General features: G+C 34.9%; 1 protein-coding gene across 8 annotated transcripts in view; it reads left to right on the top strand.

Moving 5' to 3' along the window:
- The window catches only part of UBE2W (ubiquitin conjugating enzyme E2 W), a 35,807-nt gene extending 19,469 nt beyond the window's left edge, over positions 1-16,338 (top strand). For 2 of the 8 annotated variants that reach the window (XM_054649232.2, XM_054649258.2), the window contains exons 3-6: positions 1,951-2,053; positions 4,506-4,661; positions 5,798-5,873; positions 10,107-16,338. In XM_054649232.2, the coding sequence (XP_054505207.1) occupies positions 1,951-2,053; positions 4,506-4,661; positions 5,798-5,873; positions 10,107-10,120 (349 nt within the window). In that variant the 3' untranslated portion in view covers positions 10,121-16,338. Of the gene's footprint in view, positions 1-1,950; positions 2,054-4,505; positions 4,662-4,758; positions 5,712-5,778; positions 5,874-10,106 lie in introns of those variants that run through there. The other 6 variants (XR_013184395.1, XR_013184393.1, XR_008535557.2 and 3 more) reach the window with 6 other exon arrangements.
- Positions 16,339-16,587: the final 249 nt, after the last annotated feature.

The raw sequence follows: 16,587 nt of genomic DNA, 5'->3' as shown, positions 1-16,587 counted from the left end.
GCAAAGGATATCTCTGTTTCCAGAGTAGTACCTCATTATAATTTCTGCCCTGTACAGCTTTTATACCTTTCAATACCTTGCATATAAAATCTTCCTATTTACTGTCATGCTAGGTTTTGAAACTGTCACTGTTTTAGAAGCTTCTTGTCAAAAGTAAAATGATATTTTTTTCTCTTTGAGGGTTTTTGGTATCAGCAAGTTTTGAGTTCATTAATCAAGTTACAGTTTGAATTGGTTGGGTTAAAAATTTGTGTAGCAATACTTGCTTGGGTTTTAAAGATGTTGAATAAAATAATTGGATCCCATGATATAACTGGGTCACTTAAAACATTGAGCAATCTTTTATTTTAAATATACAAGGATTAGAAATTTGAGACGGGTAAACTGTAAAGCACACAGGAAATATGAGTTCTCCTGATTCCTTGACCATAAAAGGAACAATGTCCAGGCTAAGTTATCTTCTACTTAGTAAAGTAAAGTATTTAAAAAACTTGAAAGTGGAAGTTCTGGATCACAGGAACCAATAAATCTAAAGAGTATTGCTGCACTGTGTGTATAAATGTAAAAGCAGAAAGCATAAGAAGAGATAAGTGATCTGGAGTGCAGATAGATTAAATCAAAGGCATCTTCACAAAGTTAAAATATGAAACCTACTTCATCAGCCTTCACTGTATTGCCACTGTGCTACTGTTGAAGATGCATTCCTCTTGAAGAGTGTGAGAGCTAGCAGTTTTTCTCAAAAAATGCCAAAACCCAAAGCACAACAACAGTAATAAAACCAGCAAAAAAAAAAAAAAAACAAACAAAAAAAAGCCCAAGAGTGACAGAGGGGAAAAGAAAAAATGGGCATGGCTTAAATACAGAGGGAGAGTGTCTTACAGGAGGATCATCAGAGCTGCCAGCTGGAGATGTCGACTTTTTTGAGTACACTGCTGTTCTGCAAAATCTCAGCTGCCTTCCTTGAGTTGATGTAAACCACATCTGAGTATTTTTGTAGTCTCTTTACCTTATTGTGTTGCTTGGCTCTGTAAAACTCAATCAAAGGTAAAAAACCAAAAATGGGAAATAGATGTTGCAAAGGATGGTATTAAGTGGTCAACAGAGCTGTAAAATCATGGAAGTTAAATAGCAGAATGTTGCTGTATGTGTCAAACAATGTGCAAAGCATCTGGTTTTAGCTGTTCTAGAAAAACCACAATAGAAACCCAACAACAATAAAACCCCCACATGCAACATCACCAGCATCTTCCCCAGCAACTCCAACTAACTCCAGTCAGTTACTTTAATGGTATTATGGTGGAAGGAGAAGAAGCAGAGGGAAAAGAATACTGGTATGTTGAGTTGTTATCTTCATTACAGATTCAAATTACCCTGGTTTTGGGTTTTGTTTTAATTTGCTGGGACCTTTTAATTTTTACTATTAACTTTTCCTTTTTTGGTTCCATTATCTGCAAGATACCATTTAATTTCTGAGTTTTTCACAAATATAAGTACAAGATGAGCTTTGCCCTTTCCCCTTCGTTACAGATTTTATTTTAATAAACTGTATTGAATTTTCATTGACAGGGAAGTAAACCAACCCAAAAGAGAATGTGTACTAGTTTGTTTCCTTCCAAACCTTTTAAGTTTTCAAGCAGGGATTTTTTTTCAGCTTTGTTGTCACACATTAGCAGCCATTTCTTGGGAACTGACAAGTCTGTGTATAGTTCAAGTCATAATTACATTTACAATTTGCATCACTGTGTCAGTGCCTGTATGCAAAACACCAAACTTGTTTCTTTTAAATACAGGCTTGATGTATTGTTCACCTTTGTGATTGTTGCAGTGTTAGAAGAGAAGTTAGATGGTCTGGCTGTGATTGATATTTGATTTGATTAGTCCAGTGCTCCAGGAGTACAAGTAATTATTTGTCAGGCCACAATGTTAACTGCTTTTTCCCCTATTCCTTAGGTGGATTGTAGACATGGAAGGTGCTCCAGGAACACTCTATGAAGGGGAGAAATTTCAGCTTTTATTTAAGTTTAGTAGTCGGTATCCTTTTGATTCGCCTCAGGTAACTGCTGCCTTCTCTCTCTCTTCCTGCTCCCTTCAGGTTACAGCTGTGTGACTTGTGCTGAGTATTGTATTATCCACATAGCCTAATGACAGCTTCGCTTACTTTAATTTGTATTAAACACATTGTGCAGGTGCCTTTTCTTTACACATGATTCTGCAGTGAAATATAGGACTCTGATGTCTGCTTGAACAGATGAAATTAGTGTAACCTGGAGGCTTCTTTGATTTTGATATTTATGTCTTGAAATACAGGGTAAAGTAGGAAGATCCCCTTTACTGTGATGCAAGAGCCAAGTAAACAATAAACTGCTGCTTCATCCCTTCTTACTTTCAACATATTTTTTTTCTGGTTGATTTTTAAGACTCTTGCATCTTCTGTGCTGCCATTGTTAATACAGCTGCTGAAGACATACTGTGCTTCTGATAGGGATTCTTGTAGATACATAACGTGCTTGAGAGATCTGCAAATAGTGTTATAACTGAGGTATGTGATGCCGTGTTGCTTTCAAGACAACCTAGAGAGCTGAAGGAACAGCAGAACTTAGAGACTGCAGAATGTGCTGTGTACCTCCATTCCTCCATTACCTGAGGGAAACACTTCAAAATATGGCTGATAAGAGTAGTGGCCAGTTACCACTCCTGCTTTTCTGAAAAAGGAAATAGAAAAGCAAGAGTGTCTTAGTTCTTGTACTGTCTGTTTCAGCTCAGAGTTCTAGAAATTATCTCTGCAACTTCTCTTGTTGGTGTTAAAACTGAAACATGGAGCTGTGAGAGACACTTAAGCTATAAAAACTAACATATTTTTAGCTACCATGATAAACACTAGAATGCTGACTTTCAGTCTTTTACAGAATAAACTGGCTACTTGTACTTCTGCACCTCATCAGGTTTGCAAGATACTAATTATAGGTGATCCACAAGAGATCACCAGTTTAATTTGGTTCCAGGTTGTTTGTCTTCATTACCCAACCTCTGTGTGTTGCTCTGTGCAATTTATTGTTAAGCAGCAAATTGGATCCATACATCTACACTGAGTTTTATCACAGAAAACAATTAAAAATTTAAGTACTGGATTGTTTTTAATGACTAGAATTTCAATTTTTCAAACATTGCTGTGGAGTAGGGTCTGCACTACAATTTCTTTGTCATAATTACCTCTCCTGCAAATCTAGTTACTGTGAATTGACAGTTTTCACTTGTACTGCTTTAATCACTTGGATGTTTTCTGCCTTTAAATGTATGTTGTCTGTCATAGAGTGCATTCTTTTACTTACCTAGTCTGCCTAGTTCAGGTTGCCATTTAAAAACAGGATATTAATTACAAGTGAAATACACTACAGGATTATGAAGGTAAGCCCTTCAATGCTTAAGAAATACCAGTTTGAAGACCTCTGAAAGATTGTTCTGCATCCAGTTTCTCTTATGCCTTAGAAACCTGTCTGCCATTTTGCAGATGAATTAAGCTCTCTAATTTCAGTTTCCTATATGATGAAGGTGTTGCTTGTCATCAGTGAGGAGGTGGGTGTGTGTGTACATGTTTATATATTTTTATGCATACCTATATAGCTTAAAAAACTGCTGGGTATTATAGTTATGAGTGGTAGAGATTTATGGTTTTATTGCATAAAAGGAGTTGGAAAAGGAGTTCAGGAGTATAATACTGATATAAAGATTTTACTTTTACTCTCTTTCTGTTCATCCTGAACCAATGATATATTTTGACAAAAACTTGATGTAAGAGCAGGAATTGTCAAAATTGCTTTTCTAGCCTTTTTTTTGACTGTAGTATCTTTTAATAGAGAGGAGTTCAGGTTCTAAATGCTTTTCTTCCATATTCTCCATGTCAAACAATTTTTTTTTTATTTGAAGTAATGTTTTACAAATATTTCCTATTTGGTAAACTTTGGTTTCACAAGTCCTTTATTTATAGTTAATAAGTTAGATGAATTTTAATTTTATTCTTCATGCTGGAACCTGGATGAGTTGTCCAGAATTTTATTTCTGTTATGTCCAAGTTTATAGAAATACTCATTTATGAATCTTGTTGTGCTTCTTGGAGTATAACATTATGGCTTATGAAGTCATTTAATCCAGTGGTTTGGCTAGGCAGCTGTATTCCTTAGGATGTGGAAGACAGAGGCTGCAAGATTTTGCAGTCTTTACATTGTTACCTTTGCAATTTTTTATACTGTATAAATATTAATAGAAAATCCCCTATATTTAACTATTTATTTAACTCCATCTTCACTAGTTATTTAGACTTCCATTGATTATTTTACATTTCACTTAATAGTTTCCAAAATTGAATTGACCCAACGTGGTGAAGTGTCTTAGTATAAGTGAAAATGGCAGACCTGCTTCTTAAATAAGGTGATATTGTTTCCCCAAACCAATACAGTTTTATATAAAACAGGGACTATAAATTAGTTATTTTTGTTCTTTTTTTTTAGGTCATGTTTACTGGAGACAATATCCCTGTTCATCCTCATGTTTATAGCAATGGTCATATCTGTTTATCCATTCTAACGGAAGACTGGTCTCCAGCCCTCTCAGTGCAATCTGTTTGTCTTAGCATTATTAGCATGCTTTCCAGCTGCAAAGAAAAGGTATGGGCTTTTTTAGCACTGTTGAAGTAGAATAAGTAAAAGTTTGTAATTTTGTACTTTACAAAGTAAAATTTTCATTTCTCAAATTCTGAAATAGGCAAAACTACTGTATCTACATTTCTACTACTGACTAAACTAGAACTGCAAAATAAACAGTGCAGTAAGTACTTTGCCACTGTTTTCATGGTAACCTGCTTATGTATCATTACTGGAAAAGAGCAGTGGATGGAGCCCTTCCAGTTGTACTAACTGCGAAGTTCAATCATGCTTTAGGACAATTCTGTGTAAAATTATCTTCCTCTAAAAGGAGTATGGAATGACTGGTGAAACGTCTTTAATGCAGATGTTTCTAACTTTGCATCTGTACTATTTCAGTGAACTTGATAATTGTCATTTCAGGGAAGTAAATGGTGCTAAGCTGCTTTTTTGGCACTAATACCTTAGAGACCTTTTAGTAAAGCGATTGCCCTTTCACTTTTGACCGTTTCTTTCGCAGAGGGCTGTCTGTGGAAGTTAGATGTGGTCAGAGCTTGTCCATATGTGCTATCCAAGCATGCCTTTTTATTTTGCATTCCAATCAGTCTTAGTCATATATGTAGTCAAAAAAACACCCCAAAATGGCTTTGCATTGTATTCTATCCTATGTCTTTTGTAAATGATGGCACTTATGAAGAAAGCCGAAGAATATGTAATAATGATCAGCTACAGATACTGAAATTAATTTTTTCACCCACTCTAAGCTGAGCCTTAGAATGGGAATTGGATGTAATGCATCAGAATAAGATTCCAAGCTGCAAAGGAATTTAATTTTGGGGGGTTTTTTGAACAACAGCCGTTTCTTGTGAATTAGTTTCTTTTGTTTGTTTGTTGGTTTTTTCATTTTTTCTTTTTTTTCCTCCCCTATTTATCATCAAACTGTATGATATTTTTTACTGTTTTATTTTCTCGGAGTATCTCAAGTAAGAATTTGTTACCTGGATTTTTGAGAGATTTTTCTTCACCAAAATGGTCTAGTCCTGCCTCTTACCTCATTTTCACTGCATTCACATGGTAATCTTCCATAATCTTATTAAATAGTGCATGTATTACAATATGAGGATTGTTTGATTATTTGTAGGTCTTTTCTTCTGTTGCAGAGGCGACCTCCAGATAACTCATTTTATGTAAGAACATGTAACAAGAATCCAAAGAAAACGAAATGGTGGTATCATGGTAAGTATCTAACTAGGACCAGAAAATTTTAACTTCTTTTTTAGGCTGAAGACAATTAAATTGTAGCAAAGTAGGATAAATGTGTTCAAAGCATTAAACTATGTTTTTTCAACTGTAAACATTATTTAAATCCTGTTTTTGAGATACTCTGCTTTGATTTTTTTTTTTCTATATCACATTTGAATAATTCCTGGTGGAAATTTAGACATGTTTTAAATTGTAGGATTGACTTTTAGTGAAAGTTCTTGTAAAGTTTATCAATCCATGACAAGTACAAAGTTTGGGATAGGGGAAAGTCCATGGTGAAACTAGGTTTTGCTCTAAACATTTTTTGTTATTGTTATTAACACTTTAAAAACTTTTATGTTGTTGAAAAGATACCTATGTATTTGTAAACAGCTATGTGTTTTGATAGATTTCCTCAATCAGAATTTCCAGTATGGGACAGTTGACTGACTTTAAAGGCTCCTAAAAACTAATATTCAATAATATAGTAATAAGATTCTCCATGGACACGATCAAGAAGAAAAAAAGCGTATTAAAACTTCTAGCATCTGCAGTGCTAGTGTTGTGTTGGGTTTTTTTTTTCTTTGTTTGGTTTTGGTTTGGGGTTTGCTTTGCTTTTGCTTTTGTGCTTTTTTCTTTTGTTTCCATGTGTTCTGTGTCTTGCTTTATACTTTGTGGTTTCTTTCTTCTGCCTCAGCATTTGTCATCCTCCACCCAGAGCTGCAGTTGGCTGTATGTGCTTGTCTTATCCACTCCGTTGGTGAGGAAAGAGAGAAGAAGGGGATAGAGATGGGCCATTCTTTGTTTCTCTCCTCTTGTTAGCAATGCTTTCCTTGCTTTCCCTAGGAAAATTCTGTACAAATGGTAGTCCTTCGAAGCACGAGTACTTTGGGAAGGGATATGTCAGAGAAGGTAACGCTCCATGCTAGTGTAGTGCAGAACAGTTGATTCCATCACTGCAGAGGCGGGTGAAGGTTCCACCATAAGACATCCTCTGTTTTTCATGGCCTCCTTACTCCAGCATAGGTTCTGTCCCTGATGTGAAAACTAGAGCAAGTATTTTGAGGCAGTGAGAGTTCTTAACTGGACAGGCAAATTCCAGAGTCTTCACCCTGAAAATTCTTAAGATTCCTAAAAGCCCATGGATGGCCTAACAAGAAAAACTTGATAGTTTCATAATATTTGCTGAGACCCATGGGATTTTGACATATGGTAATGTAACAGAATGAAACTTTGTTTCTCATAATACAGTAATTGTAACCCCAAAACAAGGTGGTTTCAGGTACACTAAGAGAATTGCTGTATGCCATGAGATTAAGGTATATCTAAGAAACTTGGGACCATCATCTGGTTGTTTTTACAGTTGACTCCAAGAATAATAATCATTTTGTACACAAGGATAGATTTTTCATCCTCACCAGATTATTCAGCAGTCACGTTCTTTTCTCTCTCTGTTTTCATGCTTTCATAATGTGTTTGGTACTTCTCCATTTCTTGTTTTTGTTTCTCTTAAATGGCAGTTTTGGGAGAGTTTTTGTTAACTTGCTGTTTTTACTTGCTAATTATTTTTAAAGACAAACAGGTAAAGTTCCACTTATTTGCTTTATCTTGTGATTAAAATGTTCTGTTTGCTTTTAATTTGTACTAGTCTCATTTTGATTTAGAGTAGAAATCTTTAAAAGCAGAACAGTCTGCAGATATTACTTTTATTTTTTAATAATGATATTCGATTTGTGTTAAACAAGCAAAAGAGAAACTTAGTATGAAAAGAAATCTGAGTTACTGATTCTGAAGGTTGCTGTATTGTTATGGCTCAAAACCACAGCTTACAGTTAATTGAATGGGTATTTTAGTTACTATGAAGTAACTATGCAGTGTTTTTTCTGGAAGTCAGAAAACCTTGCCCCTCCTCAAATTCAGAGCAACCTAAAAACCAACCTGAGCAAGAAAAAGAAAGTCAGTTCATTTAAATAACTCATACTGTCTTGATTAAAAATTCATTGGGCTCGCCACCACCTTGAATTCTTACATGAAAAAACAAAATATTCCTGATGTCCACAAGAGAAAAAATTCATAAATTATTAGAGTGTTTTCCCTTCCATTTTTGTGTGTGTCATTTGCTTCTTTTCTCATTTAATTTTGTTTCTCCTATGTGGACATAGAACAAGACTGTCAAGGCATGATCTTTAAATTGTCAGTGTTTTCTAAACAGGTGTAAAGAAATACTGTTTGTTACAGTAAAATGGGAAGTGTGAAAAGATGTTTATTTTCTGCTCATGCTTCAGCTGAAGTGTCATATATTTAATCTTGTGGTTGAACCACATTTGGCTGGATAAGTGAGGGAAGAAAAAACAATCCCACCCAGGAAAGAAAACCAGCTGTCCAGGGTTAACTGTTGTGAGAAATTAAATGCCAGTGCTAATACAACAACCTGTGCAGGGAGATGCAGAGTGGTTCTGTCACTTCTGCTGTCTGCTGCCCATTGGACTGGTTTAGCTTTATATGACATAGTAGCTCTGTGTTTTGAAGAGTTAGGAAGAAGTCTGTCATAGGTATTAATACATTCATTTGAAGGAAATTTTTTTTCCAGTATGTGCCTGGAATTTATTTATCTGGGAGTAAAAATAGTCCCTGGCTGGGAGCTGATGTAAAGAAAACCCAGATGAGCACAGAGTGATAAAGTGGCACTTAGAGACATATTCTGACATGTAAATATGTGTCTGCATTCATCTTAATACAGAGTTTTTAATCTGTCATATCACATGCCCCCCCCCCCCCCCAACACAGCAACTTATTCCTCAAGCAGAGTTATGGAGCTTTATTTGCTACAAAATGATGTCCTCACAAGCCCTGTTTTAAAGCTCCTGATCTTTGATAACTGAAAATATTTCTAGATTGTCTACCCTACCCAATGTCTGTTTCAACTGTACATTGACTTTCCTGCTGAATTTCCATCTGAGGGTTGCTCATGTTGTCTTAAAGACAGAGGAGGATCTTCCAGATACAATTTACTTGGGCATCCAGACTGAAATCTGTTTCATTAAGCTGTTGACTTCCTTTGTTGTTCTCAGGAGGTAGATTTTTTTTTTCCTGGGGGAAGGGTGTGGTGTGGAAGAAGGGAAAGGTAATGGTGTTTGTTTTCAACCAGCACTTCCTTGCTACTTTTGGGTTTTGAGGTTGGTTTGGTTTTGTTTTTTTCTTAAGTAGAAAGTGTTTTCTCTGATATTTGGTCTAAAATTTTAGTATAACATTTAAATGTCCCTTCTCTCTCTCTCTTTTGCATCCTTGTCCATTTTTTTACATGCGCAGTAGCCTACTGAAAAATTAAAGAGTTTTTTTATAAGTAATAGCTTTGATATAATATTTTCCCATGAGAATGTAGAATGTTTATGAGGCTACATTTTTTAGGTGTGGGAGGTTACAAGTAAGTGCTTTAAAAATAAGCAGACAGTAACCTTGCTTTCTGTTAACAACTCAATATTTACTGCTAGCAGGTGCAAATATACTGCAGGTTGATGTGTGAAGGAAAATGTTTAAAGGGGAGAGCATTAGTAGGGAGCATAATGCAGAAAAGATAGGTATAGAATGTGCATTTCTGTAGTATGTTCTGTCTAATCACAGTATCTAAAATTTAGTGTATGTAATTTACTTCCAGGTTTAAGATTTTAGGCATATAATAGTAACCTATTCTTTTTGCATAAATCTGTCAGCTATTGTTTTGAGTCTTGATAAATAAACTAATATACATACATACATACATATATATATACACACACACACATAAACACATATAAAGGATTGAGAATGCATCAAAGCAGCTCACTCTTCTGAGTCTTATCCCTATATATTCCTTCTAAAAGGATGTCTTAATTAGATAACTGTTGTGCATCTGCTGTACTTCAAGGGTGCAAAATGTTAAGCATTTGATTTTTCATTTTCCTGGCAAGTGGTTTTCTAAATATCAAGCATGGAAATGACTGTCATTTTTATGGAGTATTTGGTAATACTGATGTCTTTGGGGGTGTATGTATATTTTGGAAGTTTAATTTTTGATACTCTCTTTTCTCCCAGAGTTGTTATTGAACAAAATCACAGAATTATTCAATCAGGGTATTTCCTCTGCATGTTACTGTCTGTGCTAGGAATTGTTTCTGCCTATAGCACCTTGCTAATTTGGAATTAGAATGTTTATATGTTTTCCATAAATGCTCTTCTTTTATTTTAAAGATGACACATGTTGATGCCACCATTTTGTGATCCTCGTAGCAGAAGATAGTCCTACTGAGAAAATGAGCACTTTGATCATTCAGTCTTTGAACTTTAACCTTTGACTGGAAGTGACCTATAGGCAATGAAGACTACTTCCTTTGACTGCATTTTTACTAGTGTGCATTCTGGGCGCATGTTGATCGCTGGTTCAGTCCATGCAACTGACATGCTTTTATTAGTCATACAGTATTAATGCAGGTGTCCAGAAATGTCAGAATAATTCCATTATTTTTATTTTAAGCTTTTGGAAGAATTCCAGGTCTTCATATATTGTGCAATAACACTGAGCTCCTTGGCGGTTTTGGTGCATCCATTGCCGGCAATGGACATTGTACCAGGGAAAGGTTTTGCTCCTGCCACAAAAAAGATTGACACATGACTGAGTTTATGAAAGTTTTGGATATATTTGGAATATAAGCAAGGGATTGACAATTACCTGAAATCCAGCCCATTCTTTTATATTTGGATTCTATGCACTGTGACCACAAAACTAGCAGCATGAGTTAACATGCCTACCTGAAGGACTGTAATAAGATCATTACGTATTTATTAAATTGTTTATCTGCTGTCAAATTGTTTTGACATGGGCGGTTTTTCAAGTGACATTGGCAGAGAGGTACAATGTTATCCCTATGGTGAAATAAAACTACTTTTTGTATATAGTTATTCATATCTCTGAAGCAAAGGTATGAGTAATTTAGGGTATGAGTGATTTAAACAAGAATTTATTTTGGAGATAGAGGATGGCAGTGATATAACTGAACTTGCTGCAGTCCGTAATTGGGCTTGTAATTTGTACTTTAGAGCTTTTTCCAAATAGATTGCACACTGTTATTTCCTGCTAGCCATCAGCATGAGCCCTACTGCCTACACCAATATTTCATTTATTTATGTGTTCGAAAGCAATCCATATAACATTTTTTGTTTGCATTCACTGTTTCTTTTGTGTTGTATGTCATGTTTGAATGTTACAAAACAATATTTTGATTGAAAAGCTTTGTCAGAAGATATTTTCATGTAAATTATTTCTTTATCTTGTAAGCATCATCTTGTCTTTTAATCCTGTATTATAAAAAGAAAAAAAAATACATTTTTGACAGAGGCTTAAAGTTTTCACAAAAAAGTGTGGACCTTCTTATTTAAGTTTAGACTAAAGTATATTTTCTTAACTTGTTTGTCCCACGTAGCCATGCCAATTTTTTCCAGGCTTTTCTTCACCAAAAAAGGGGGAAAAGCCTAAAATCAGACATTTTTCTCTGGAGCAACATTTACTGAAATGACAGTTGTTCTCAGCACTCTGTAATATTTTGATACTGCAATTAGGTTGTCTTTTTAGGGAGCACTTTTATAAACTAAATACCTTTACACATATGCAAAATTTCTATAATTTTTTTTACTGTTGCCTTATTGTTGCACTCAAAAAGAAATTCAAGCAATTAATGCATGAATGTCTAAATCAAGTAATAGCTTGATGTAAAAACAAACAAAAGCAAAAAAAAATCCCTAAACCAAATCCACAATGACTAACTACAATAAAAACCAGAAAATTGGCTGAAAAGACTGATTTTTTTTTTTTTAAATCTGCTGTATGATAACTGATGTTTTATAGCCTTGTACATACTTCTCTGTTAATTATTGTTTAAAACACTTTAAAAAAAGTATAGATGCTTAACTCAGGGTGGATAGAGTTTAGCTGGATTTGCTTCAGAGAAGTATTTTGTACAGCATCAGAACTGTAGATACTGGCAGTGAAGTGAGGCTACAATATACTTCAGGAACTGCTTTTTTTTTTCCTACTGTACTGAAAATATCTCTTGGCCTTTAAAACTCAATGGTAAAAATCTAGCTTTGGATATAAATTTGATGTGTGTATATATTTTCACAATGAGCCTTGGAAACATTGAATTAATTTTCTCTTAAGAGCCAAAAAAGGTAGTTTTAAACAAAAGAAATACTTATGCTCTAAACTTTTTGTTTAGCAAAATTTTATTGTTGTGAGATCATCATACTGGTTAGTTTTGGAAATGGTTCATATGAACGAGCAGTAATCTGATACTTAATCTGTATAGTCTTGTTCACTGCTCTGTATGAATTGAAACAGTTGAGAAATTAATGTATGACTGGTTCATATAGTAGATCCTATCAAAATACTCCACAGAAAGGGACCTTAATGTGACCAGGTAATGTCTGAAGAAATGGCTTAAGTACATCTCAAATTCAGTTCCCTTTTCATATAGTGGCTTGGGAAACAACAATACATGGTTTCAGAGAAGCTTCATGACATACCATATGTATTTTGTTGAAGATGGGTGTTGTAGTACAAAGCATTATGCATTTTATTGACCTGTGCTGTCACATGGACTATAGTGAAGTTAAATAACCAAATTTATGCTGCTCTTTAATAAACCCCCACCCCCTATAATATATCTTTATTTAGATCAAGAAAATGCAAGGTAGATTAGAAGAGAATGTACCTCAGGTCTTATAGTTTACAGTAGAAATGCCTCATTGGTTCTCTTGTAGATCTGTGGGTAAGTTTACCTATATAGAGAGGGCCAAGACAAAGCTTATATACCACTCAAGCACTCAAGATAATGCAACTATTCTGACAATGCTATGATGTCCTGAAAAAGGGCTTGAATTAGATGGAGGTGGTGCCATCCTTTCCCAAGGGTGACCCTGTGTATGTAACTTTCTTTCACTTGGAATTTCTCACATGGAATAGTTACAGAATTGGCTTGAAACTATCTTGCTTTTATTTTGTGTCGATATTCATGTTGTTAAACACTTTGTTTTGTGTTTAGTGTCTTTATACTATAACACAATAAATTCTTGTTTTGAAATAGATTACTACCCTTGAATGGAAATACGTGTGGACCTTTTCATGGTGCAGTGCAGGAGCACAGTTCCTAACAGTCAGCCACTCTTAAGACAAAGCTGCCAGTGATTCTGAAATGTTGTGATGCATCTCAGAGGAGGAATTTGTATAACAGCAAGGTGTTTCCTCATCCTCCAAAGGGTATCTGTTGTTCAGCTGGAAGAAATAGTTAATTTAAAAAAAAATCACTTAGATGCTTTCATTTGAAATGCTTTCATTTCTCTCAGATGAACAAATTGTTATTTTTTTTTGTTTGTTTGTTTGTTTTCTTTTGCCATTTGACAAGCACTTAAAATATTTGATGGGAAGTTTCAGATGCAGGATTATTGTTTGCCTGCAGTGGTAGGAAGAGAGTTTCTATTATTTTGTCAGCATCTATCAGAACTGTTTAATCAAATCTCTGCCTCATACCAATAACTGCTTTCAGTTTTGTACTTTTTTTTTCAAAAGATGATGTCTTCTGCTTTGTAAAAGGCAAGGCACTGCATACCTAAAACATGTATTTTTATGAAAAATTAAGTTTCTAAAATTCATATGTTTTCTATCAATATTATTCTAAATGTTTGATTTTTTTATTTAATACCTTTTTTTTAAAGTCTGACAAAAACCTAAGGTGTGAACTGTATTTAAAGGTATGATTTAAGGAGACCATACCATTTCCAGGTAATTAATGATGTTTTAAAAAGAGAGAGGAAAACCAAAAGAGAGGAAAACACCCCTAATTAAACCCTAATTAAATGAAAAGATCTGCAAAAATGCAGCTATAGAGTTTGAAGGTTTGGAGGAGGTCAATACAGTTTTTGCCTCCTCTGGTAGAGCAATTGAGCATTATGTTGTGTTTGTATGCCCACAAATCCTGATCATTCTAAAGAACAGGTTTGAATGAATTTTCTTTTAAAACCAATTACTTTTAATCCATATCACCCAGTCCAGTTTGGATTTACACAGTGGTACCTGAATAGTTGGGTGTTGAACTGAATAAGGGGAATTAAGTTGTCTTAGTGATATTCCATCTTCAGCTGCAGTCACACAGCAGCATGGGAAGAGAGACTTTGGATTTGGTTCGTGTGCCAGGTACTTGTTGGCTGTTGTTTCTAAGACTAATAATAAATTTCCAAACCTCCTGGCTTTAAAGTACCTTTATAAACTTGGAAGAGTAGAAATATCATGAGCCACCTTTTACTAGAAAATGTAATCCAGAAATACAAATTTGAACATACTTAGTCTCTGTTTTTATTTCATTTTACTGATATAGCAGTGCAGGAAAATCTATTCACTCTTCATTTCTTTTTCTTGCAAATTTTATGTACTTTTAAAAATAGTGTTAAAGAAATTTTGATCATCTAATTCAATGTAGCAAATTCTCTCTGCAGCTACTTAAAGTGATTTTTAAAACAAATTACAAAACAAAGTATTTCAGTAACATTGAAGTTTGAAAGTAATTTCTGTCCTGAAGTATGTAGGCAAAACCATATAGGTTTCATTCAGATAATTAGTTTGTATTTAAAAACCAAAAATTAAATGCAAAATCAATTGACCGTGCAGTGTATATAAGTCTAGAGATTGGATTAAAAAGCCTGTGCCCATTGTCTCTAATATAATACTTCATAGGAGCTTTAATATGTGAGTCAGTGGTAGTAGGTTAGATTGTATTTAATTCCCTCTACTTTGCATACATGCTGTATGCAGTGTAACTTTGTCTTTTGAAGTGACATTTTTCTCTTGACCTCTGCTGGTGAAGGAGCGGCTTACAAGAGACTCTTCTGAATAGGAGTCCAGTGAAGAGTTGAAAACCCTAATGTTGGCCTCAAAGAAAGATATTACAATCTGAATTCCTGTAACACTGACCACAGTTCTTCCCTCATGCTGGCCTGTTTTTTGTTATTTAAAATCTCCATGGTAAGACCTTAAAACTTTTGTCCTGACTTCAGCAATTGGGGAACCTGTTTTCTTCAAGCCCTTTGAAGTGCTTTGTGCCAAGTAGGTCAGGGTTAAGTCTGTTCAGATGAACATTCTGGGCCCTTTTTCTTCCCAGGACTACAATATTATCTGGATGCTGGTAATGCAGTTCTCCAGGGCATTTAATCCTTAAAGATAAAATCAAGCATGGTTTCTGCTATTACCAGAGAAAGAGGAATTTGTACTCCTTCCTTTCCAGTCTAATGGTTTACATTCCTACCTTGCATCTAACTTTATTCTCGAGTCTGCACTGAGATGATTTAACATGCTAAACCAGTAGGAAACAGACTTGAAAAAGTGAAAATCTATCTTCTCAATTAGCAAATTAGATCAGCTTGCTGCATAAGCAGTAGTTTCAGAGCTAGTGCAAATAACCGAAAGCTTTGTGTAGCTGGGGTTTGGAAGGTGGGGGCTAAAACAGGATGTGTATCTTTAGAATTTTCTGCATAATAAAATATTATGTAAAATATTGGCAACCTTGTGTTATGCAGAAGCTGAGTAATGTGGTATGAGAAGCCTGAGAGCTGGAGCTCTGAACTGCCTATAACAGTCTAAGGGAGAGGACTCTCCTATATTTTTTAATTCTGTTTTCCAGTAAAAAAATCTGAAGTTGTTCCAAAATGTTCAAACCATCTGTTACATCTCCATTTAGATGCCTTGAGTTTTAGTGCTCAGGAACAGGGTGGCTTTTTGTGTTTTGGTGGGTGGTTTGTTGTTGTTTTGTTTGTTTGTTTTGGGTTTTTTTGGGTTTTTTTTCTAAATGTAGCAAGTCTGTAGTTATTGTTCTGTGAGGATATTTTTAGTTAACTTTTTATCAGATCACTGTTGTCAAACCTTAATCAAATACAGTTGTATACAGTATCAAATATAGTTGTATCCATAACAAGTATAGTTATGGATGTGGTGAAACTGTTTAGAAAATGCCAGTTATTCTCCAGAAAAAAAGGCAATAATGTTACAAATAAAATATTCTTGAGCTTAGATAAAAAGCTAGGTGTATTTACACTCATCTAACACAGAAAACACTTGTGTCCCAAGTCTCAGAGGTCTCATTTGTCTATTGTATACTTCAAGAATGGGACTCTTCCACTCTGGTAGAAGGTTTTCAAGACAAAACCACACTGGTTGCCACTTCATCCCTTTCTCTGAAGGTCTTGTTCAAGGAATGGATGAAACCTGTGGTTTTTATCTGTATTTATTTGTGCTGGGTCAGTGAACAATGTGTGACAGCTGCTACTCTGGTGAAGAAGTGTGAATAGCTCTTGAGTCTCTCATTCTCTAAACTGTCCATATGTCTGCACTAAACATTGTTAGCTATGTTTCACATGCACAGAATAAAGTAAATTTTGCTTATGTTGTGTAGACAATTTATTGAAGATCAGAACTTTGGAAGATACAGTATAGAATGTATACATAACTTAAGTAAACAAGTGACAAAGATAACTTGTCAAATTTCCAGATGATTTACAGTATATCAAGCCTAAAGTCTTGACTTGCATAAGGTTTTACATTTGTGGGGCTTGAGGTTAGGGGAGACTTTGGGGACGTCATCTTGCACTGATGTCTTCTGTATCACACTTTGGACTATAACTCTTTTAATCT

The sequence above is a fragment of the Agelaius phoeniceus genome, chromosome 1 (genome assembly GCF_051311805.1).
Source record: "Agelaius phoeniceus isolate bAgePho1 chromosome 1, bAgePho1.hap1, whole genome shotgun sequence".
In the NCBI taxonomy this organism is placed as follows: Eukaryota; Metazoa; Chordata; class Aves; order Passeriformes; family Icteridae; genus Agelaius; species Agelaius phoeniceus.
Note: the sequence above shows the minus strand (reverse complement) of the source record. Positions and strands in the feature narration are given on the sequence as shown.